The sequence below is a fragment of the Eleutherodactylus coqui genome, chromosome 7 (genome assembly GCF_035609145.1).
Source record: "Eleutherodactylus coqui strain aEleCoq1 chromosome 7, aEleCoq1.hap1, whole genome shotgun sequence".
NCBI lineage: Eukaryota > Metazoa > Chordata > Amphibia > Anura > Eleutherodactylidae > Eleutherodactylus > Eleutherodactylus coqui.
In genome coordinates this window covers 194,220,533-194,245,067 of record NC_089843.1, presented here as the reverse complement: position 1 = coordinate 194,245,067, position 24,535 = coordinate 194,220,533, and the positions used below count along the sequence as shown (strand labels likewise).

The window sequence follows — 24,535 nt, the reverse complement described above, 5'->3', positions numbered from 1 at the left end:
GTTTACCCCAAAATGGATACCCCTGTTTGTCCCGTGTTCAGAAACATATCCATTGTGGCCTTAATCTACTTACAGGACACATGGTAAGGCCCATAATGGAGGGAATGCCCGCTGGATTTCAGGGCAGAACTGAATAAATTCCAGGCCCCATTGCCCACTTATACGGAAAAAAAACGGACTTCCTAAAAATAATCCCCCACCACCCCCCCCGCCATCCCCATTTTTTGGCATTCCCTAAATATTAGATAAAGGTAATAATATAAACTGCGTTTTATGTCTGAAGACAGGGGTAATTACGGAAGCTGGTTGGGTTGGGCACATGGGGCAAGAAAACCGTGTATCCTGCCTCCTCTCATGCTTTTTGGGGGGTATTTCGTAACCTCAGCGGCGGGGATGGGGTGTAAAAAGTGGTGCTCTGTGAGGCTTTGTAATCTTGCTGCGGTGCGGTGGTCTCGCACAGAAGGCGCTCAACAAGGTGCTCCTGGAACTGCATGAAGGCGAGTGTTCCCGGGGCTTCTTGTAAATTACGGATTACAGGTAGCGGTCTGAATAACGCCGGGCTTACGTAGCCGTATGGGGAATTTTCTTGCGGAGGCCCGCAGCGGATTCCAGCTGTGAGCCCGGCTGTGACCCTGCGTACGGCCACGTAATGTCCTGCGCATAACTGCCTATTCACACAGGTGGTCATGCGCAGTACACCCTTGTTTGTTTTTATTTCCCGCGCCGTCGCTTAGAGATGACCCGGGTACCCGCAGCCCGTACACAATGTGTTTGCACAATGGGCTCTAGGTCGCGGATATCTGCGGTAAAATATAGCATGCCGTGTTCTGTTTCTGCGAGTGGATTCGGTAATTCCGACCCACTAATTGGGGGGAATTGTGTAATCCAATGCATGCAATTGATCCGTGGATTACCGCTGATCAAGCGCATGCAGAACCCGTAATTCCTCTCTGGTAATATGTGACCGGCCTAACGTTAGATCGCTACTTTATCACGTGACCGGGGACCGCTCAACGAGGCCGCCGGTCACTGCTCCAAGCACTCAGCGACCGTTGGTCGCTGGGAGCAAGGAGATTTAAAATTTCCTGGGCTCCCCGGCTCCTGCGAATGTGTCCGGCATTTTGCCGGCGGGCGCATGCACAGCAGCCGTAAGGGTTCATGAAGGATAATCGCATCTGGATTCAAATGTGGAAGCCTCTGAGAAGATGTTTCATCTCCTCTCACCGATCGCATCGGTGAGGGGAGATGAAACTTCCACTTTTTAAAGAACTTTTACGTGATCGCCATTATGCATTGGATAACGGCGATCACATGACCCGTAACCGCATACTGCTGCCCCCCCCGGACATCTCCAGGCTCTTGGCTACCTTTGGTAGCCAGCAGCAGGGAGATTTTAAATTTCTTGGGCAATATTTCACTTTTGCGCATGCGTCCGCCATCATGCTGACGGGCGCATGCGCAGAAGCTGGGGTAAGGTCTGCGGATGAACATCCTATCAGGGAACAAATCCGGGGACCTTGGGTACGTAATTTCATCCCCCCTTACGGATATGATCCGTAAGGGGAGATAAAACTTTAACTTTATAAACTTTTAACTTTTTTTTTTACTTTTTAACTTTATATGATCTCCGTTATTCGATGGATAACGGTGATCATATGACTGGAAACCGCATACAGCGGTCCCCAGTCATATCTCCCTGCACTCGGCTAACTATGACAGCCGGGTGCAGGGAGATTTTGAATTTGCCGGGCTTGCCGGCCTTCTGCGCATGCGCGCCACATCGGCACATCGCAGAAGCCAGGGGGGCGCGCATGCGCAGAAGGACGGCTACGGGGCCCGGAGCATCGGGAGAGCGGGGAGCCGTGCGGCGGACGGGGGTGAGTAATTTCAGCTGCCCTGGATCCGATCCATCAGGACAGCTGAATATGTAACTTTTTTTGCACTTTTGTGTACTTTTTTGCGATCGGCGCTATCCATTGGATAGAGGCGATCGCAATGCCGGGGGGGGGGGGGGAGGGGGGGTCCGTACAGCCCGGGATGACAGCTCCATGCTGTCGGCGACCTGCAGACACCGACAGCATGGAGCTGTCACATCCAGAGCCCGAGGGGCTTTATTCTCTGCAGGACACGTTTTTACGTCCTCAGATAATAAAGCCCACTTCGGGGGACGTAAAAACACTATGGGCTGGTCGTTAAGAGGTTAAACAGGTTAATCAGAAAAGTCAAAAAAAATCCACAAAGGCAAATTAATTATCTGCGGAGATTTCAATATCATTCCAGATAAAAAACTAGACTCTACAGCGTACAGTAGAACATCTGCTGTTTTGCAACCCTGGCTCCATAGAGATAGTCTCTATGATACTTTTAGATGTCTCAATGCTTCCTCAGGCCTTAGTCAGACGGGCGTTTTTTCGCGCGATTTACGGATCGCATGACGGATGCGCATCCGCAAATCGCGTGACCGGTGCGCGCAAGTCGCCCGCAAATCGCCCAAAAATCTGCTCCTAGCCGCGTTTCATTAGAAACGGGCCGGAGCTGTCCAGTGCATTGCATTCAATGGAGACGGCAATAGAGCCGCCTCCATTTAAAGCAATGCGCTGCGGGCGAGCCCGGGATGAATTGTCGGTAAGGGCTTAAATATATAAGCCCTTCCCTCCAATTCATCCTAAAATGTGTTAAAATAAAAAAAAATTGTATACTCACCTTCTCCCGGCAGCCGGAGCTCCACGCGGCCGTCCTGCAGTGGGTGTGAAGGGGGTGTGAGTCAGACCTGCCCCCTGATTGGCTCAGCGCTGAGCCAATCAGAGGCATGCCTCACTCACACCCATTCATGAATTCATGAATGGATGTGAGTCAGACCTGCCCCTGATTGGCTCAGCGCTGAGAGGCAGCAGTCACTCACCCATTCATGAATTCATGAATGGGTGTGTAAGTGAAACCGGCCTCTGATTGGTCAGGGCTGTGACCAATCAGAGGCAGATCATTCAGCAGGCGGGGATTTTAAAGCCCCGCCGGCTGAATAGTGCCGAGAAGCAGTTCAGGAGAACTGACAGCGACCGCGGCTGGACTCCGGCTGCAGCGGAAAGGTGAGTATACAATTTTTTTTTATTTTAACACATTTTAGGATGAATTGCAGGGAAGGGCTTATATATTTAACCCCTTCCTGACAATTCACCCCGCGCACGCTGGCAGCCCATTGCTTTCAATGGAGCGGCTGTATTGCCGCTCCATTGAATTCAATGGGCAAACATCGTTCTTCTCTGCCACAGCTGTTACAGCTGTGGCAGAGAAGAATGATTTGTCTTCTATATGTTCTCAATGGGGTCGGCGCTGCTGCCGCCGGCCCCATTGAGCGCATATACAGAAGAGAACAGGAATCGCAGATCGCAGATAGGTGCGATCTGCGATTTTTTGTTCTATAATTTATCGGACGAGCGCATAAAAAGCACTCATGTGTCCGATACCATTGCAAAGCAATGGTTTTATAAAATCGCCGGACGCATGCGCAAATCGCGGCTAAAAACGCCCGTCTGACTAAGGCCTCAAAAGAATTCACTTTCTTCTCACCGAGACATAAAACCTTTTCTCGAATCAACCTGTTTGTAGTGGATAGATGGACCCTTACTTCTATTACAAGTTCCACGAAAGGAACAACCACGTGGTCTGACCACTCTCCCATCTGCATAAATTTTAACATCAACGCCCCTTTCAACCCCGCAAAAATATGGCGCAACGATGTAAACTTGCTCAAATCACCCAATATTCAAGAACAAGTCAAAAAAGCCCTGACGGAGTACTTTGCTTTAAACACAAACCCAGGTATAAGCAATTTCACTCTCTGGAACGCCCATAAGGCGGTGATCAGAGGAGTTTTAATAAAATGGAAAGCACAAGAACGGAAAAATAAACAAGTTAAAATTAACACCTTGCTGGAAAAAATTAAAGAACAAGAAAAAGTAGAACAAGAAAACCCCCAAAGTGACTCCGAGTCAAAACTAATCTCTTTGAGAAGAGAGCTGAGGAAAATTCTTCTAGACGACTACAATAAAAATCTCATATACTCCAAAGCGGAGAACCCCTTTAAGGACTCAGTCAGGCAAGCAAATTTTTCACACATGTATCAGCGCGTTTTTAAAACAGCTCTATTGGAACCAACATGTGAGTGCAAATGGACACAATCACACGAATTTTTTCTATACGTGGTGTGCAATTTTTTTTTCATGCCTTTAACCCCTTCCCTCCCTAAGGGTACGTCATAGGAGCGGGGTACTTTCTGCAAAATGACATACCCTTACGTCATAGGGATAGCGCGAGATCATGATATCCTGTCAGTCATAGCCGGTCTCCCGCTGCAGCAGCGGGGGTGCATCGGAGATGCCCCCCCCCCGCTGCTAGCCCCTTCCCTGCCGCGATCTATGTAGATCGCAGCATGGGAAGGGTTCACAGAGGGTTGCCAGGCCCTCACCATATAATCGCAGAGAGCCCGGCCTATTGGCATGGCGTCCTGTATTGCCAGTGCCTGGGATCGCTGTAAAAGCGATAAGGTATGGCAGGACAGAAGTCCTGCCATACATTATCACAGCAATCATCAGTGCTGTGCTTTAAGTCCCTCAGAGGGACACAAATGGTGTAAAAAAAAAAGCTAATAAAAATGTACAAAAAAGAAAAATGTAAAAAAAACCCTTTTTTATGCTTTTTCTCATATTATCATAAAAAAAGGTAAAACAAAAATTTAAATGGCACATATTTGGTTTCGACGCGTCCGTAACGACGTGCACAATAAGTTGAACATGATTTTTATTCTGCACGGCAAAAAGCTTAAAAAAAAGCTAAAAAACAGAATTGATGCATTTTCTCTCCCTGTTATCATTAAAAAAAAATTAAAGTTTTATAATATAGTCTATATACCCTAAAATGGCACCAATAAAAACGACAGTTCGCCACGCAAAAAACAAGCCCTTACACGGCCGCGTTAACAGAAAAGTAAAAAAGTTATGGCTTTTGAAAAATGGAGATGAAAATCCGCCAAAAATCGTTGCATACTTAAGCCCAAAATAGGCCATGTCATGAAGGGGTAAATGCCTGAAAAATTCACTTACTGACTGAGCCCTAATACTCATTCATGTATTACTTACATCTACTGGTTCTCGGGATCATCAGGAAAATAAGTGACATCTTTTTGTTTTTAATTTCAAACTATTTAATTGAGAAAACAATCATTGCAAAGAAGAAGCAAATCCCAACTCAGATGATTAAATACAATTAAATAACAATTTCCGGTAGTCTTCAGCAGTGAACTACAAGATCCGGAAATAAACACAAATGATCTCGTCTCCACTCATTATGTCTTCTTCTCTGCAGCCTCAGCTGCTGCTGCCTCTTCTGTCTTGTTAGCAACACTGTAATAATAAATTCTCATACGAGATTCCACATTCTCAAAACTTGGCCGATTCTCCATCCTGCATAAAAACAGTTTTTTTAGTCTTACTACGGCACTGTCCGAAAAAAACTCAGATGTTAGCAGTTATGAAGTTACATTTTTCCAAAACAGAAAATGCTGTGAATTTAATAGAATGCAGCATATATAGCGAAATGTATGTCAAGATATATGCCTAATGTGGCTGTAGACATGGGCGTAACTATAGAGGGTGCAGGGGATGCGGTTGCACCTGGGCCCAGGAGCCTTAGGGGGCCCATAAGGCCTCTCTCCTCCATATAGGGAGCCCAGTACTATGAATAAAGCATTATAGTTGGGGGCCCTGTTACAGGTTTTGCATTGGGGCCCAGAAGCTTCAAGTTATGTCTCTGTGGAGCATGGTTTAGGTATGGGTACGGGTACAGATAGGGGGGGGGCCCAGCTCACGTTTTGCATCAGGGCCCCTGAGCCTTTAGTTACGCCCCTGGCTGTAGACTATTATTAGCCAACTGCATGGCATCAAAGTTGAGTATTGTATGCTGGTATACATTTGAGTATTGTATGTTGGTATACCATTGCCTGAACTATATTGAAAAGCGCAACCCAACTAAAGGGAAGGACTATGGAAAGTTTCAGATAGAAACAAAAAACTGACCAAAGTAATTCTAGCTTACTTATACATACTGTAGGACTAGTTATATAATGAATGAAAGACATTCACTGGAACGGCTCTTTAATTTAGCCCTATTGCAAAAATGATTATCTGCTCAAGATACATGTGTTTAACTAAAAGAAATACCCAGAAGCTGTCTGAAGTTTTAAAACAAGATTCTGATTGTCACTGCAGTGGACATGGATCTGCTCTGCCTCTAAACCGATTTGACTTACTGTAAACTACATCTGAGGGTTGCACCTGGAGATGCCTGGTTTTTACCCTTTAACACTATGAATTGGGAATTGGTTTTCTCTGCAGGGAACCCCAGACCACTAACCCAGAAGTAGTCCTGATTGAGCGACAGCTGACGCAACTTGGTCAGGAATTCTGTAATACTGTACCAGTGGGTGTAGACTGCAGTCGAGGAGCAGAGCAGAGGTCAGGTCTAACAGGACTCTTGAGAAACACATTAGGTAGATAGAGACATAGTCAAGGAACAGAACGGATGTCAAACCGGGGGAACACCTTGCATAGTTGAGAAGCAGGCCAAAGTAAGGGCATGCAGCAGACAGAAGAATAGTGGTCAATGAACAAGCCGAAGTCAGGAAGGAGAGGAGAAAACCAGAAAAGCTCAGTAGGTCAAGCACAGGTCAAAGCCAGGAAAACGTACAGGAGATCCTTAACACCGTACGACCTTAATTGTCTAGGGCAGTGGTGGTGAACCTATGGAACGCGTGCCAGAGGCGGCACGCAGAGCCCACCCTGCTGGCACGCACCGCTCACCACTAGGGATCATCGCCGAGCAGCAGAGAAGCTGAGCTTCCAGGAGGAGGAGGGGGTAAGTATGTCTCAGGGGGGTAGAGGGCCCCTGGAGGGGGGGCACCACTGCACTGGGGGCCGCTGTGGGGGGGGTCACTACTGTACTGGGGGCCGATGTGGGGGGGTCACTATTATACTGGGGGGGTGTCACTATTACCGCTGGGGGGTCAATATTATCGCTAGGGGGGTGTCACAATTATCGCGGGGGCACTATTATCGCTGGGGATGGTCACTATTATCGCTGGTGGGTCACTATTATCGCTGGTGGGTCACTATTATCGCTGGGGGGGTCACTATTATCGCTGGGGGGGTCACTATTATCGCTGGGGCCATTGGGGGGGTCACTATTATCGTTGGGGACGCTGAAGGGGGGGTCACTATTACTGCTAGGGTATGTTTACATGTGGCGGAAATGGACAGGGCTGTTTCAAAATAGACAGGGTGCAGATTTTGACAGCTTTTTGGGTGCGGAAATACTGAAGAATTTTCTGCAGAAATTTCCGCTGAGGACATTCTGCAGTATTTCTGCATCCAAAAACCAGTCAAAATCTGCAGCCGGTCTATTTTGAAGCGGCCCTGTCGTTTTTAGAATGATGGGGGTAAAATCATATGTCATGATAAGCCCCGCCCCCTGACATGTTGGCACTTTGCAAAAAATAAGTAGGTTTTGGGTTGCAGTTTGGGCACTCAGTCTCTAAAAGGTTCACCATCACTGGTCTAGGGCCTCTCCATTGGCAGTGGGTGCCTTTAAATAACCCAGAACCTATCTTGATTGGCCAGGGACTGGAAAGCTGATTATGTATGCTGCTCCTTTAATAAGCGGGTTAACACAAGCACCCCTTGGGTAGCTGAATCTCAAAGTTCTGCCATGGATTTTCACATGCAGATTTTCAAAATCCCCAATGATATTGCTGAGTGTGAATGAGGCTTAAGTGTAATGTAGTGAGTATGTGTAGGCAGGCACATATTCTAGTGTGGCTGTTTTTAATTCTAGCCTGGAGAGGAACACTAGTTTAGATAAGTCATGGGAAATGACCGTTAGATACAATAACATTTAATTAGATTCCAATATGGTAATATTCTCTTTCTCAGCCCCCTTCCCCCATCTTGTTAGTATGAGGGGAAGAATAGGATGTAGCTGCCAACGCTGGCTACCAAATTGGAAAAGCCTTTTCAAAACCATGTGTTGCCCATAGTAACTAATCACTGTTCAGCATTCAGTTCTTAAACTTCTCTGGTAAAGTGAAAGCTGTGTTCTGATTGATTGCTACGGGCAACAAGGACTGTTTTAGTGTCGAACAGTTTATATAAATGAGGCCTTCTATGTTTTAAACAAAGTCAGAAACATCTCTGGGACATTTTCACCAATAATGGAAACTATTCTGACCTAAAAACTTAAAGGTTTATCTACTGCATGCCAAGACTCTCCTTTCCAAATTCTAGGAGTAAGTTGGAAGATTAAAATATTTTTATTTAGTTTTTTTAGTTCAAAAAGTATGTACATCCCAAAGCATCTATTTGAGTATCTTCCCAACTTTACATTTTTAAGGTAGATTTCTACACTTTTGAAGGGCACTATATATGTAATAGGGAGAGAATAAAACAATTTTCTCCCTCCTAAGTATATACCACCCTTTAGAAGTGTTGAAACTTTTTGTTAGAATGTTACATGGGGCTCACATATAGGGAACAACAATGCAGAATATATTTTACTGTTTCTTACTTGATGGTCCAGCAATCCAACATGAGCTCATACATTTCTTTAGGACAACTTGTAGGACATGGCAAGCGCTCATTTCTCTCAATAAAACTCATTACTTCTGTACCCTTCAGTTTCTATAAAGCAAAATAGACTTTTATTGAGTTATTTTATGAATTCTCTATTTATACCTAAGAAGGCGGAGAGGTCGAGCCAGCACACCAGGTGACCCCTGAGGGGTGCACAAAGTCGAGCACAAAACATTTACAGATCTATGTACAAGTTAAAGGTATGGACCTAAGCAACTCAGGCTCTAAGGAAAGTGACCCACAGCCCAAGCCCTGGGCAAAACGTTTTCCTTAAAACAGAAGAATAATAGAAGAGGAATGGGAGAGAGCATGTCCTCAATGTACTATACAATATAAGATGTGCTCAAAGGTGGGCGTACCTGAACCCAACGATGGGTGGTAGCAAGCTAAAGGAACGGAAGGCCTGGAGAAAAGAAAAGATAGCAAGAGAGAAAGTAGGAGGGTAACTAGAAACAAATGGCATGCAGGAATTCAGCCAATGTATAATCCCCTTCTTGTAACAAGTGCCCCTTATTGAAAGTGTACTGCAACCAATGGAAAGAACCATGTCTTGTAAACATCGAGGCTGTTTCACTTTTTGGCAGTTGAAGGGATTATCCCACTCAGGATGTTCTCACACCAGATTTCCATTTCGAAATCTGCATCCCGCATCCGCACGGAGGATCCACAGCAAAAGGCATGCATTGACAGGTATGTAAAATCAGTTTTTTCCTTCACACTAGCGGAAATGCATTGTGATTTCTGCAAGCAGAGGAAAACTTGCGGCATGCTCTATTTTGCTGTGGGCTCCATGCGGACAGCCTTCTTTGACGTCAATGGAAGCCGCCCGACCCGCGGCCCATGCGCAATTAACGTGAGTCCCACATCATTGCCTAGCAACGATGCGGGAAAAACAAACCTTCCAAAAAGTACTGTGCATGACCGACGGCAAGCATCAGAAGGAACAGGTACGCAGGGTCTCTGGCCAGGGTCACAGCCATATTCTGCTGCGGGCTCCAACATACGGAATCTGGGTCACCCATGTGAGAGATGGACAATTCCAAAAAATGTGCAGCAAAGAGCCATACTTAAGCAAGGAGAATTAGGAAGCTTATTTTAATGCACAAGTACAGTGATATTTAAATCCAAACTATCCTCAAAATATGGAGTACATACCTTGTAGGGTTTCTGCCCATAGCTGAATGCTTCCCACATAGTAATACCATAGCTCCATACATCACTTCGACTAGAAAACTTGCGAAAATTTATGCATTCTGGGGCATACCATTTCAAAGGCCACTTTCCACCTTGTCGGGCCTAGAAAAATATGTAAAAAAAAAGTTATCATTGCACATAAAATACCAACATTCAACTACATGTCTTTAACTTCATACCATAAAAACCAAAACATAACAATACTTTATAACAATATTTTATAAAATAATGAAAAAGTTTCACTCATGGTGACCATGTTCATCTTTTCTGTGCCTTTGTTTTATTACTATCGTATGCAGTACACACAGAATTCCATAGTTTTACATGCAAAAACTAGATAACCCTCCCTTCATAACTCCCCATACCCGCTATCATGAGCACTAGACCACTATAGCAAGATCATCCCTCGGTATATCTAGGAAGCATATACTCAAATTCTTTCAATAGCCATCCTTAAAAACTCTCCAACCTACTGTAGAATAATTGTACAATGGATATAAAAGTCTACACACCCCTGTTACCATGCTAGGTTTTTATCATGGTAAAAAATCCAACACAGAGGAATCATTTCAGCTTTCTTCCCTCTTCCATGTGAGCCGTTATCTGTACAATTCCATTACAGCACAAACTGTCATTATTTAGGGGGGAAAAATAAAATGAGCAAAGCTAAAATCATGTGGTTGCATAAGTATTCACATCCCCCTATGTTTGGGAATATGGTTGTGTTCAGAGTTAGCTAAACCCATATAAACTGCTGATAAAAAGTAGTCAGCACTCTGCTGCCACTATTTACAGGGATTCTGGGTTCCCCCATATAAAGTTTGTCTCTTCTAGGAGGATTTTTCTGACATTTTCTTACTTGGCCGTAAAGATCTTACAGAACATCAAAGGAGTCTGATTTTTGGAAGGTGTCAGTCAGGAGAAGGGGACAAAAACACGTCCAAGACATTACATATACAATGGGGCACAGTGAAGACTGTCAACAAGAAGTGGATTACATTTGGCACAGCAGTGACATCATCAAGAACTCAAAAATTGATGAAAAGACCAGAAGAAAATTGGTCACCAGCAACATTTAAGGAGCTGCAGGAATTTCTGGCAAGTACTGGTTGTATAATGCAAGTGACAACCATCTCCTGTATTCTGTGGGGTAGGGGAAGATGGAAGCCTTTTTTAACAAAGAAGAACATCCAAGTTTGGCCATGTTTTACCAAAATCTTCATCACATCTGCCAGAAGTCTGTGGAGAACTCATTCTGTCTGATGAGACTAAGGAGGAACTTGATGGCCAAAATTCCAGAAGGTCTGTTTGGCGCAAAGCCAATACTGCCATCACCAGAAGACCCTCAACCCAAAGTGAATATTGTGGGGGCAGCATTATGTGTGAGGCTCTTCTGCTAGAACTGGGGCTTTAGTCAAGGTGGAGGGAATTATGAACAGTCCAAAATATCAGTCCATTACTGAACAAAACCTTCAGGTCTAGGCTAAAAAGATAAAAATGAAGAGGAATTTTACCTTTCAACACAGCAACAACCCAAACAGAACACCAGATCACCAATAGCATGGCTTCACCAGAAGACCAAAGTTTTGGAAAGGCCCAGCCAGAGCGCAGACTTAAATCCCGTTGAAGATCTGTGGGCGACCTGAAGAGGGCGCTACTTACAAGATGTTCTCACAATCTGACAGATTTGGAGCTTTTGCAAGGAATGATCGCCATAGATTGCCAAGTCAAGATGTGCCATGCTGACAGACACCTACCCAAAAGGACTGAATGCTATCATAAAGTCAAAGGGTGCGTCAACAAAGTATTCATTTAAGGGTGTGTATATTTATACAACAACAATATTTTAGTTGGGCCCTATTATGGACACTTGGACCCTATTATGTCTTAGGCTCAGATCAAAAGTTTTTATATCTCCAGCTGCTGAGATTTCCATCTATGGCCGCCTGCACACGGGGGGAAATCCCGCGGGATTTCCGCCACTGAAAGCCTGCATAGGAGTGCATTACAATACGCACTCCTATGCAGACGGCCAAGGTTTGGCCGCGCGAAATCTCGCGCGGCAAACAAACCGCGGAATGTCCTATTTTTGTGCGGGGCTCGCAGAGCCTCGCACAGAAACGTCACTCACCTGGCCGCCGGCTCCAGTCTGCGCACGCGCCGGCTGCCCGGCAGCCGGCACATGAAAGAGCCGGGGCCGCCGGGCGCGGGTGAGTACGCGCTCGTCTCTGCAGGCGCTCGGGTCGGGTCCCACGGCGAGAATTCTCGCCGCCGGATCCGACCCGCTCGTCTGCAGGCAGCCTATCTCTGGAACGAACCAGCTAAAGTGCTCATCAAAGTGTTGTCACTGCTCACTAGCTGAGAATGGGCTCAGTATAAAGCCTATAAGTTTATCTTCAGCTAGCGAGCCGTGACAGCGCTATGGTGAGCACTTCAGCTGGTTCCTTCTAGTAATTAGTTGGGGTCCCAGCAGCCAGACCACCAGCAATCAAAGTTTCCTCCCTATGATATGTCAAAAGTTTTTAGATTGCACAGTTACACTTTAAGCTTGTTTCAGTTATGTCTAATCTCTTTAAGGCTTTCTTCATGCAGTTTTGTTGTGTTTTTTATTTTTAAAAATTGCCTGGCAGGGGTGATTGGGTGGGGGAAGGGTCAATTGGAATAGGGGAGGGAGGGGCAGTAATCCACCTCCTGTCTGTGTGCAGAGAGTTATATTGTGCGTTATGTTGAAAGTTGTGAAGTATGTAAAAGTGAGTGGTTAATGAAAAGGTAACACTAATCAGTGTGTAAGAAGGATTGAACGTGGGTGTGGCCTATGATCCTTAAAAGGGTCCCCCACTAAAGGGTGGCACAGTTACTCACACTGACTCAGCAAGTTTTTATTACAAACCACATTTACTGAGATTGAGGCAATGAGCATACAGTTCTAGTCTCTCACACTTAAGAGGCACAGAACTATGAGTACCTCCACACGGCGGTCCCAGACTTCAGAACACTTGGGTGTGAGCAGTTGAAGGATAAAAAGAGTACCTCTGCACAGGGCCTTGAGAAAGTCCCACTCACTCGTTGCGCACTCTCTTTCTCGGGGCTATCTCCATCTGCATCTCAGAAACAAGCACTCCGGAAACCTCTCTTCCTCTTCCATGCTTCGCTACATGAGGGCTGAAGGTGCCCCCCAAGGAGCTGGACCTCCTGACTCCAACTCCAGAAGACATGGACTAACCCTTTCCCGCTCTCAAGCACTCACATTTATATTGTTACATTTGCAGACAGCTCATACTTTGCAGACATTAACCCATCATTTGCTGCAGCTGTGCAATACACATAACAAAATGACAAGACAGTTTTGCACAGAGCATCTACATAAGACAGACATGTATGACATTATGGAGGGGGCCAGGAAAGCATGTACTGGGCCACTACTTTTGTGTCATTAAAACTGGATATTTCTCATTTTGTGTTAACGTAAAGGGGTTGTCATGTGAGTTTTACATTTCAACCATTTTTATGTTGCATTAGACTTGCAGTGTAATGCTTGTTACTCTGCAGCCACTGGGAAGGAGGGTCTGGGGAGGAGCAGGCTCCACCTATGCAACCAAGCTCCACCCATGGGTATTCTGGTGGAGTGCAGCCCAGCTTGGACAGTAAGTGATATAAATTGCTCCTGAGAAGCCTGGCAAAATAGAGTTGCTACATCCTACCAGGCAAAGAGAACTACAGGACCACAACAGTTAGCCCTAGTGGCAATATCCTCCCTCAATTCTCGGCCGCATACTCGGTCAGCTGGATTGTTCAGCTTCATGGACTTACTGAGACCCAAACCAGCAGGCCTTTTGAAATCTCTGAAGGTACAATTAGGCCTTACAGCTTCAGTTGAGGGATACCCAATTTTGGGAGGCCAAAGAGACATTTGTTCTACAGTTTTTACGAGCATCAATATGTCTGGCTATGAACTTTCCCTTAACACATACGGTGGTTGGCACTGCCAAGGAGGCAGTATAGAGAAATGGCCAACCCCTGTTCCAGGTTGGCCAGACCCCGGGCATGAAGAATTAACAACCCACTTCTCACGGTGGAAGACAAAAGACATGTCACTTCTTGAAGCGGAAATGCTGGTTTCCACATCAGAATTGTTTTGACAGGATAAATCCCACAGGTGGATCCACGTCAAAAATTGTACCTGAAAGTCGTGGCTTTTTATGTGTTTTGTTAAGGTGGAATTCACAAGGAAAACTCAACGGTGAATTCTGCCATGTGAACATACATTAGGAGTGAGCTCAAACCTTTTTCTGGGGAGAGAGAGTGGTTTGAGCATCACATATATTGCAGCGTGAAGGGCGAGGCTTGAACACATATATTTGGGGACATGTACAGTACTGTGCAAAAAATGCTGCAAAGTAAACATTTTTCCAAAGTAGAAGGTGTATGATTGACTCCAATTTTTCCCTGCAGCAGGACAACAACCCCCAACATCCAGCCAATAAGCTGATATCCAGCATGTCCGGGCAAAGAGCAGAAGGCTTGAAAAAATAAAGTGTCAACACTGTAAATATGGAATCACTGCCTAAACTCGATGTATTTGTCAATAAAAGTTTTTTAAAAACTTATTAAATGCTTCTAATTGTACTGCAGTAACCACAGAAACACCTAACTAGGCTTTTACCGCTGTGGAGCCAGTGGAGAGCCAACCTATCGCTGTGTACGGCAGCAATATTGTATCGCGCATGACAGTGTAACTCTCGTGCTGTCGCTTCGCAAGGGCGTGTATATACACCACCTATCCGCAATGTAATTGCGTATGGGCGGCGATGTTTTTACGCGCCCATAGAGAATAATTGGCTCTCATGCGTAATATGCGGCAAAGCAGAGCATGCTGCGTTCTTTTTTGTCCTCGTGTATGACACAATGCATGCATACAAATGTAAGTCAATGTATGTGATTGCCCTCAAATTACCGCATATCACACAACCATACATTGCGTGCGTAATACACTGTAATCTTACACTCCTGTGAGCCCAGCCTAAAACCACTGAAGCAGCAAACTTTGTGAAAGTCTCAAGACTTTTGGCCAGGATTTGCACAGTGGCGCATTAGGTTTAAGAAAATAAATAAATGGATATAATGATGCGGCTTTTACAGTTGCAGAAAAATATGAGGTATTTCATGTGTAATGCATGATGTGCAAAAATCATATTGTGCCATCTAGTGTTCATAATGTAGTACCGTCAGCATTGTGCACTTATCACCAATGATTACATGTAACAACTCACTGTCTAGTAGATTGGCGCTGGAAGATCCTATGTGACAAGGTAGTTTAGGGAATAGGAAAGGCTCCAGAGATATAATATACGTATATACTTCCCAAGTTTCAGGCAAAAAGAGTAAGACCATCTTGTGGTGCAAACATGGTGGCACAGAATATCAACCGCATGGACTCATACATAATCACAGCCACAGGTCTCCCAAAGGCAGTGCCAGCCACATGCTTCCCATATACAGTACCGAGCCGAACTTGGTTCCAAGGCGCACCTCAAGTACTCTATAGAAGTATGGGTCGGTGTCCACTTGTTAACTGCATACTAAGGAAAGTCTCAAGTTATACTGCATAGTAATTTATATCACTAGTGTTGGACTGGATATCAGCATCTTTAAAGCTTTGTTGACATCTTATTTTTCGTATGAAGCTACTTATCCATTGGGCAGCATTCACACAGCATATGCTAAAAACTTGTCCTTTTGGTATATGTTGGCCTAATCACCATAACCTTTTTTTTGCTGCACAGAATAACATAGTAGATGAAATGAGGGATATAGTGTGAACTGAGACTTCCATAAAGGACTTTACAGTGTCCTGCCCTGTACACAAGATGCTCTCTGAGGTTTCCTGACACCATAATGAAATTCACTTAAATATTTAGCCACAAATACCATCATTAGTGTTACCTTAAGTTTTTCCCATTTTGTTTGGACACAACTGCTGTGGTGCTACCATATATTCATACACACCTAACAGACTGCGGCCCGAATGTTAAAAAAATAATATTACCGTATAATAACTGTCGTCGGCTGCAAGGGCCTTAGAGAGTCCGAAATCACTGATCTTTGCATAATGCTGGTTCACCAAAAGAACATTGCGAGCAGCCAAGTCACGGTGTACAAAGTTGTGTTCTTCCAGGTACTTCATTCCCAAGGACACTTGGTGCATTAGTTCTACGATGTTATTGACCTGCACCTCATCCCTACAAGAGACATACAATAAGATATCCACCACATCAGGAAAACCATCCTACAAAGCGAATTACATACAAGTGATTGCACATTTAGTTGTGAACAAAGATTTCTTATTCTATTTTTTGGCATGCTAGAAAATTAATGTGATGATATTTGTCCTTTTTGTCTTTCATTATTCTGTGAGCAAATTTCCTCAATAGAACACAATGAAAACATGGGGATATCAAGCATTGCCAACTGCCTTATGTGTTCCAATGGATAAAGTAACAAGTTACATAATTAGTTTAAGTACACCACTGGTCCTCGGAGTCACACAGGTCCTTATGGAGGTCCCCAGAGACTTAGCTACATGGCATGAGTTGCTTCTAGTACCAAGAAACCCTCCTATGAGCAGTTCAGGAGAAACTATAGAGGTATATACAGTATATATTTCTGTCCTGCAGCGGATGGACCCTCGGGGTCACCAACCAATTTTTTCATTCTTTTAAAGGAACGTTTATTATGCTGAAGGATAAAACATGGAAAATGCAGCATCAAGACATTGTCACATAAAAGAATAAGGAAGCAAGATACATTGATGCATACAGACAAGAGATAGGAGCTGCAAGAAGATAATTTGCATACTCCCTGTGCATTCTGTGAAGAGCAAAGGATCACTGCAAGCGGGAAGATTGCCGGAATTAGCCAGGTCTAGCTGCTCGGAGGACATCGCCAGACCATGAGCCTGACGGTGCATGAAGCTGTACACTTAGTAGTATCTTATAGGTTATGTATCTTCACTACAATTCTTGACTTTAGAAGTTTGGAAGTGGACATCAACTGACAACATGGAAAAGGAGAGGAGCCATATAGTGAGCTGCAGTGTATACTATATGTTTACAGACCTACCAGGGGAAAAGCCAAACTTCACCTGCCAGTAATGTTAGCTTGTGTCTCTACTGGAGGAAAAGGTGCATAGTTTTCAGAAAGAATAGCTACATTGAAATATATTAAGAAAGGTGAGGATTTCCTTGACAGGGTAGAAGAAAGTCTTCAAAATGTTGAAGGAAAAGAAATGTCCAGTGTACCTGCAGAAGCAGAGGAATGGAAGCATGTGACCCAAAGAAGCAGGAGGATCAGGAGTCAGCCAGCACCCCTACTGCTCGGAAACCAGTACCAGGTTCTCACACAAGGGGCCTGGTACTGTTCCTGAGTAGAAGGAGAAAGAGGTACGGCAAAAAATGACTCTACCCACAAAGAACAGAGCAGAGGAGAAAGAGGTACAGCAAGAAATGACTCTACCCACAAAGAACAGAGCAGAGGAGAAAGAGGTACAGCAAGAAATGACTCTACCCACGAAGAACAGAGCAGAGGAGAAAGAGATACAGCAATAAACGACTCTACCAACAAAGAACTGTGTAGTAAGCACACAGAGTCCTATTGAATGGAGAAAAAGAAGTGCTGTTGTGAAGAAGAAAAGGAGAGTAGTGGTTGTGGGGGATTCCCTATTGAAAGGAACAGAGGCCGCTGTCTGAGACCTGACACCTCACAAGAGGTGTGCTGTCTTCCAGGTGCACAAATCAAAGATGTGTCTGATAGGCTGCCAAGACTCTTCAGTCCTACAGAACACCACCCATTCCTACTAATACATGTAGGGACAAATGGCACTGCAAAAAAGGACCTTACAATTATCTGCAGAGACTTTGAAGACTTCAGAAAGAAGGTGAAAGAACTAGGAGCACAGGTAGTCTTCTCATGCATCCTCCCAGTGGATGGCCGCTTGTCTTCTGCATACTCCTGCTGTATGCTCGGAGCACTCAGCTGGTATAAAGCTGAGCACTCCAAGCAGGGTATGCAGAACACAGCTGGAGCGCTGTCTTCTTCATACTCCGGCTGTGTTCTCTGAACGAGATACCAGCTGAAACAATAGTATCAGTGGTATCCCGCTGAGAACTCATTGCACGACACTGATAAAGGTCATCATTCTTTTTCAGCTTGCTGAAAGACAAAGATGAACGACTCAATAACGTGCAGTTAGACCCAATGATTCATGCTCAAAAGACGGCTTTGAGCAATTTTTAAGTGAGAATCGTTGGTTCTAAATGGGCCTTTACCAACAGGGAGGAAATGGTTGAGGAAGTAAGGGCGGCTGGGACCTTAGTAGGCAGTGATCATGCTATCCTTGAATTTTGGATAAAAAGGAGAGGAAGACCTGAGAAAACTCAGGCCTCAAGGTTGGATTTTAGAAAGACAGATTTTAATGAACTCAGAAAGAGAATAGAAAGAATTCAATTGCTGGATGTTATTAAGGACAGAAATGTCCAAAAAGGTTGGAAAATATTGTGAAATGAGATTCTCAAAGCACAATCGTTAACAATCCCTAAAAGAAGCAAGAATGGGAAGCATTTAAAGAAACCAGGATGGATGAACACAGAACTTGCACACATGTTAAAAATGAAGAAAAATATGTTTATCAAATGGAAAGAGGGGGGAATATCTAAAGAAGAATATAATGTAGTCTGCAGAAACTGTAGGGCAAATCTCAGAAAAGGTAAAGCTGATAATGAATTGATGCTTGCAACAGAGGCCAAAAGCAATAAAAAAAGGATTTTGGGGGTATGTCAAAAGCAAAAGAAAAGTCAAAGATGCTATTGGATGCTTACAAGATGAAAATTGTGAATTGGTTAAGAATGATGCTGAGAAGGTCGAACTTTTAAATTCCTATTTTGTATCTGTTTTCTCTCAGAAAGTAGATGGAACATCAACTGATCTTCTCTGTGCTATTGGGAAGATAAAAGGATGCAGGTTATCTATAAGCAAAGAGATGGTGAGGGAACACTTAGCTACCTTAAATGAATTCAAGTCCTAAGGTCCAGATGAATTACATGCTAGGATACTAAAGGAAGAAGCAGAGGTAATTGCTGAGCCACTCACCATATTCTTTGAAAATTCCCAGAGAACAGGAGAAGTCCCAGAAATGGGAAGAAGGTAGATCCAAGAAACTACAGGCCTGCAAGCCTGACTTCTATACTGGGAAAGATCTTTGAACAAATTATTAAACAGCATGTGTGCTAGTACTTGGATAAAAATGGAGTAATTAACCAGAGCCAGCATGGGTTTGTAACAAACAAGTCATGCCAGACGAATCTAATTTCCTTCTATGACAGAATCACTGACTAGGTTGATCAAGGAAAAGCGGTGGATATAGTATCTTGACTTTAGTAAAGCATTTGGCAAAGTATCTTATACCATACTTATTGAAAAAATGACCAAATATGCGATTGACAAGGCAACTGTTAGGTGGATTCACAACTGGCTGAGTGATCGAACTAAAAGAATAGTCATAAATGGTTGCACATCCAAGTGGAAGAATGTATCAAGTGGGGTACCACAAGGCTCTGTCCTAGGCCCAGTGTTCAACATTTTTATAAATGATCTGGAGGAGGGAATTGATAGAAAACTGATCAAATTTCAGACAACAAAAAACTAGGAGGGATAGCTAACACTAGGGAAGAGAGAGAGAGAGTATTCAAAAAGATCTAGAAAAGCTTAAACAGTGGGCAGCGACTAACAGAATGGTATTTAACAAGGAGAAATGCAAAGTCCTACATCTGGGTAAGAAAAGCTCATACAGAATGGGAGGAATTGGGCTAAGCAGCAGCACATGTGAAAAAGACTTGGGTATACTAATAGATCAAAGACTGAACATGAGTCAACAATGTGATGCAGCAGCCAAAAAGGCAAACACAATTCTGGGATGTATTAAGAGAATCATAGAGTCTAGATCATGTGAGGTAATTATTTCCCTCTACTCTTCCTTAGTCAGACCTCATCTGGAATATTGTGTCTAGTTCTGGGCACCCCACTTTAAAAAAGACATAGACAAACTGGAGCAAGTTCAGAGAAGAGTTGGTGAAATGGTGAGCGGTCTGCAAATCATGTCCTATGAGGAATGGTTAAAGGATCTGGGAATGTTTAGCTTGCAAACAAGAAGGCTGAGAGGAGACTTAATAGCTGTCTACAAGCATTTGAAGGGCTGTCACAATGCAGAGGGATCCGCCCCATTCGCCTTTGCACAAAGAAACAACAGGAGCAGTGGGATGAAACTGAAAGGGAGGAGACACAGATTAGATATTAGAAAAAACTTTCTGACAGTAAGGGTGATCAATGAGTGGAACAGGTTACCACAGGAGGTGGTGAGTTCTCCTTCAATGGAAGTGTTTAAACAAAGGCTGTACATATATCTGCCTGGGATGATTTTGTGAATTCTGCACTGAGCAGAGGGTTGGACAGATGACCCTGGAGGTCCCTTCCAACTCTACCATTGCAATACACAGAATACAAAGATACTGCGTCAAAGGATGTTTAAATAAACTCTCATGACATATTTACATGTAGCAGAAATTCTGCAGCATTTCTGCATCTAAAACAGAATCAAAATTGGTGCAGATGTTGACTTGAAATTGGCTGTGTATCCACAGCTGATTATAGAAGTCACGGCGCTGCCCTCATCTCCAACGTCTTCTTGCTTTCAGCAGCTTTTAGTAAGCACAGTAAAAATGGTCAGGTGATGCCACTGCCGCATCACCTGACCAGTGTTGCTGCATTTACTGCAGGCCAATGGGTTCCGGAGAGTGCTGGCAGCCGAAGACTTTGGAGGTGAGGGAAGAGCCGTATCTTCTGATATCAGCTGTGGATATGCAGTCGTTTTTGAGTCAAAATCCATAACAGTTTTCACTCTGTTTTGGATGCAGAAACGCTGAATACTTAGCAGAATTTTCCACTGTACAAATTCTGCAACATTTTCCCTATGTGTAAGTATACCCTTAACCCCTTCAGTGGTGGGTTTCTTACCACCCTGTCAGACCCACCAGGGCAAGTTTTTTAAATAAGCCAATCATTTAAATTTCAACTACCGTATATACTCGAATATTAGCCGATCCAAGTATAAGCCGAGACAATAAGTTTGACCACAAAAAACTGGGAAAACTTATTGACTCGAGTATAAGCCGAGCTATACTCGAGTTTATACTAGGTAAAAAAAAAACTCCATACTCACCTCCCAGCCGGTGTCTGTGCGACAAGCTGCTTGAATTCTCCACGCTGTTATCCCTTGCTGTCCTCTCTGCTCGGCTCTGTCAGTGCTGTGTAAGTAAGCACTGTGATTGGATTGAGCGCCAGCCAATTACAGCTGGCGCTCGATCCAATCACAGCGGTTACTTACACAGCACTGACGGCAGGGGATTTGAAAGCCGAGCAGGGAGATGACAGCAGGGAGAATTCTAAAGCAGCTTGATTGGCTGTGAATGATCGAGCACCGGCTGTGATTGGCTGACGCTCGATCCAATCACAGCTCTTACTTACAAAGCGTTGACAGTGGGGGATGACAGAGCCGAGCAAAGAGGACGGTGGGGGATGACAGCGGAGAGAATTCAAGCAGCCTGCCGCACCGCCGCTGGAGACACAGACGCCGGCTGGGAGGTGAGTATAGAGGTTTTTTTTTTTAAAAGCCTTCTCTGACTCGAGTATAAGCCGAGGGCGGCTTTTCAGCACAAAAAAATGTTCTAAAAAACTAGGCTTATGCTCGAGTATATACAGTAATTTTCCAGTCGCGTTCCAAGAGCCATAACTTTTTCATTTTTCCAGTGACACAGCCATACGAGGGCTTGTTTTTTGCGGGACAAGTTGTATTTTTTGATGGCATCATTTTTGGGAATATATAATGAATTTTATAAATTTTGTAAAAAAAAATTGTAGGGAGATTGGGGAAAAAGAGAAATTCTGCCTTTTGTTTTTTGGATTTCATTTTTACGGCATTCAGCGTGCAGAATAAATTCTCTGAGTCACACGATTCCGGGGATACTAAGTTTATACAGTTTTTCTATATTTTGCTATTTTTGTACATTTGAAACATTTTTTTTTCTTAAAGGTTTGCTTTTGTGTCGCTACATTCCAAGAGCCGGATTAATTTTATTTTTCCATTGCTGGAGCTCTAGAAGGCCTTGTTTTTTGTGGTATGAACTCCAGTCATCATTTATCTAATTTTTGGGAACATGAAAAATTTTGATCGCTTTTTATTCCATTTTTTCTAGGGGCAAGATTAACAAAATCTGTAATTCTGGCATGTTTTTTATTTTTATTTTTCACTGCATTCTCTGAGCAGTGTAAATAATATATTAAAGTAGTTCTACAGGCCGGTATGATTATGCCAATACCAAATTGTAATAGTTTTTTTCTTTTGTGCGACTTTTCCACACTAAAAAAAATGATTATTTTTTTATCGCTGCATTCAAAGAGCCCTAGCAATTTATTTATTTTTTTATCAACGGAGCTGTATAAGGGTTTTTACTTTGCAGGATGAGTTGTACTATTTATTAGTACCATTTGTTGATCTGTGCAATGTTTTGATCACTTTCTATTTTGTTTTTTGTATGGTGAGATAGCTAAATTAGCTATTTTTACCACGTTTTAATTTTTTTTCCATGCCATGCACCCTGCAGATTAAGTAATGTACTAACTTCCTTCTCTGGGTCATTACAAATGCAGGGATGCTACATGTGTAATTTTGTTTTTAATTTTTAATTTTTTACAAAGGAAAGGGAAAAAGGTGGTGTTTGGCATTTTTATTTTTATTTTTTTATAATTTTTTTACTATTTTGTCCCTTTAGGAGACTTGCATAATACTTTTTTTTATTCTTCTAATACTCCATTATGCTGAGGCATAGCAGGGTATTAGACAGGCTATTTAGCTGGCAGACCTGGAAGCTATATTCAAGCCTCCGGATGCCAAATAGACCCATCAGGACCCCCAGATCACATTGTGGGGGGTCCGATGGTGACAGCCCGTTATATGCTGCGGATGCACAGACTGTGGCATGTAAAGGGTTAAACAGCGAAGATCGGAGGTTTTCTCCATTCTCCACTGTAAGAGCTGGTGCACGGCTATTATCTGACAGTCGATCACCAACCCTCCTGCCACGGGGACCATCGGCCGGCTTCTGACAATGGTCTCTGTGGCAACGTGTATACAGTGCAGGAGTTCAAAAGAAGAAGCGAGAAGTTGCCAGCAGATCGGTAATACCAGTCCTGCACTGGTTCTCTGTGGGACTGTGCAGGCGGTGTGTGTGCAGAACACAATGCCACAGCTTATGGCATTGTGCTTTGCAGGTCTCATAGTGAAACATAGCTCGGAAATCTTCCAGGCTATATCACTATGGGTAGTGGAGTTAGTCCTGGAAAACTTCCGGGCATGCAACTAAAGGGGTTAAAGGGAGTCCATCAGCAGGAACATGCTGTCTAAACTGCTGGCATGATGTTATGGGGAAAGAGTCAGTATTACGCTGCTCGTGTAGTGGCCCAGAGTTGGAGTACCTCTAGTTGGTGTTTGCCTACACCAATTGGATTGTCTTTGTGTGCATGGTGGTCTATGTACTGTGTTTGTGTTGGTGTCACCATTCTTGGTGGTGTTGGTGTGTCTGTCTCCCTAACCTGCTCTGTGTGGTGTGATTGGTCATTAGACAGGTTGGGGCGGAGCTAGTAGTGTGGAGAGAGAGTAGAGATGTAGTCGGTGGAGGAGGATGTGTGAGCAGGTGGTTCTGCTGCTTCCTGGGCCGAGCCCCGGGTCTTTTCCCAATTGCTACGGGAAGTCTCTCTTCCGGGGACTGGAGCTCAGAGACCAGATCCTGTGTGAGGAGTTAGCAGATAGTATGACACACTCCCTTGCTTAGCTACATGTTGGAGAGCAGGGACTATTGTAGTTCAGAGGACAAGTTTCACATGAGCAACTGCACCACAAGAATACCGCTAGAGAAGCGAGTTCAGGGACATAGTGAGTGATGAATGAGGACTAAGTGTTTCTCCTCCCCATGTCCAGAGTGTTCTCTCAAGAGTTTTACCATCTGATAACTGAGACTGATAATGACTGTACTATGGTAGAAAAGTGACTCCTAATTACCAAAGTGTTGTAACTAGGACTGTCTGCCGTAAGTTGTTCTTGGAAAATCAAAGTTGGAAATTGGGAGTAAAAGAAAACCGTGTGCCTCTGGTTTGAAACTACATCTTTGACTGTGGACTGATTTATTCAACTCGGGTGATTTATCACTCAGAAGAGGCACTGGTATCACATGAACAAATAAGTACCAAGAAGTCCATAGCACAGATTCTAATTTTATCCCCTGCGTGCAGCCGATGCTTTTGGAGGCACCAGGAAGAGACAGTAGCGCCATCGTGACCTCGCACCATCTTGCATCCCATCTCCCCTGGCCAAAGGTCTGACCCGGCCGCTGCACTTGCATATGAACAATATATCTGTCCAATTTATGGACTGAAAATTGGACAGAAGTAGCACCCATTCATTTGAATGGATGTATGCACAGTGGCTTCCTTTTACTTGGACTTATAGTCTGAGTAAAAAAAAATTGCAGTATGTCATATTCTTATCAGTACACGGACGG

At 43.9% G+C, this 24,535-nt stretch overlaps 1 protein-coding gene across 3 annotated transcripts in view; it reads right to left on the bottom strand.

Annotated features, from left to right (window-relative positions):
- Positions 1-5,190: 5,190 nt before the first annotated feature.
- Positions 5,191-24,535, bottom strand: part of ZAP70 (zeta chain of T cell receptor associated protein kinase 70) — a 122,890-nt gene continuing 103,545 nt past the window's right edge. For all 3 annotated transcript variants that reach the window (XM_066574192.1, XM_066574193.1, XM_066574190.1), the window contains exons 10-13: positions 15,919-16,111; positions 9,834-9,974; positions 8,614-8,726; positions 5,191-5,459 (exon numbers count right to left, since the gene is read on the bottom strand). In XM_066574192.1, the coding sequence (XP_066430289.1) occupies positions 5,342-5,459; positions 8,614-8,726; positions 9,834-9,974; positions 15,919-16,111 (565 nt within the window). In that variant the 3' untranslated portion in view covers positions 5,191-5,341. The remainder of the gene's footprint in view (positions 5,460-8,613; positions 8,727-9,833; positions 9,975-15,918; positions 16,112-24,535) is intronic.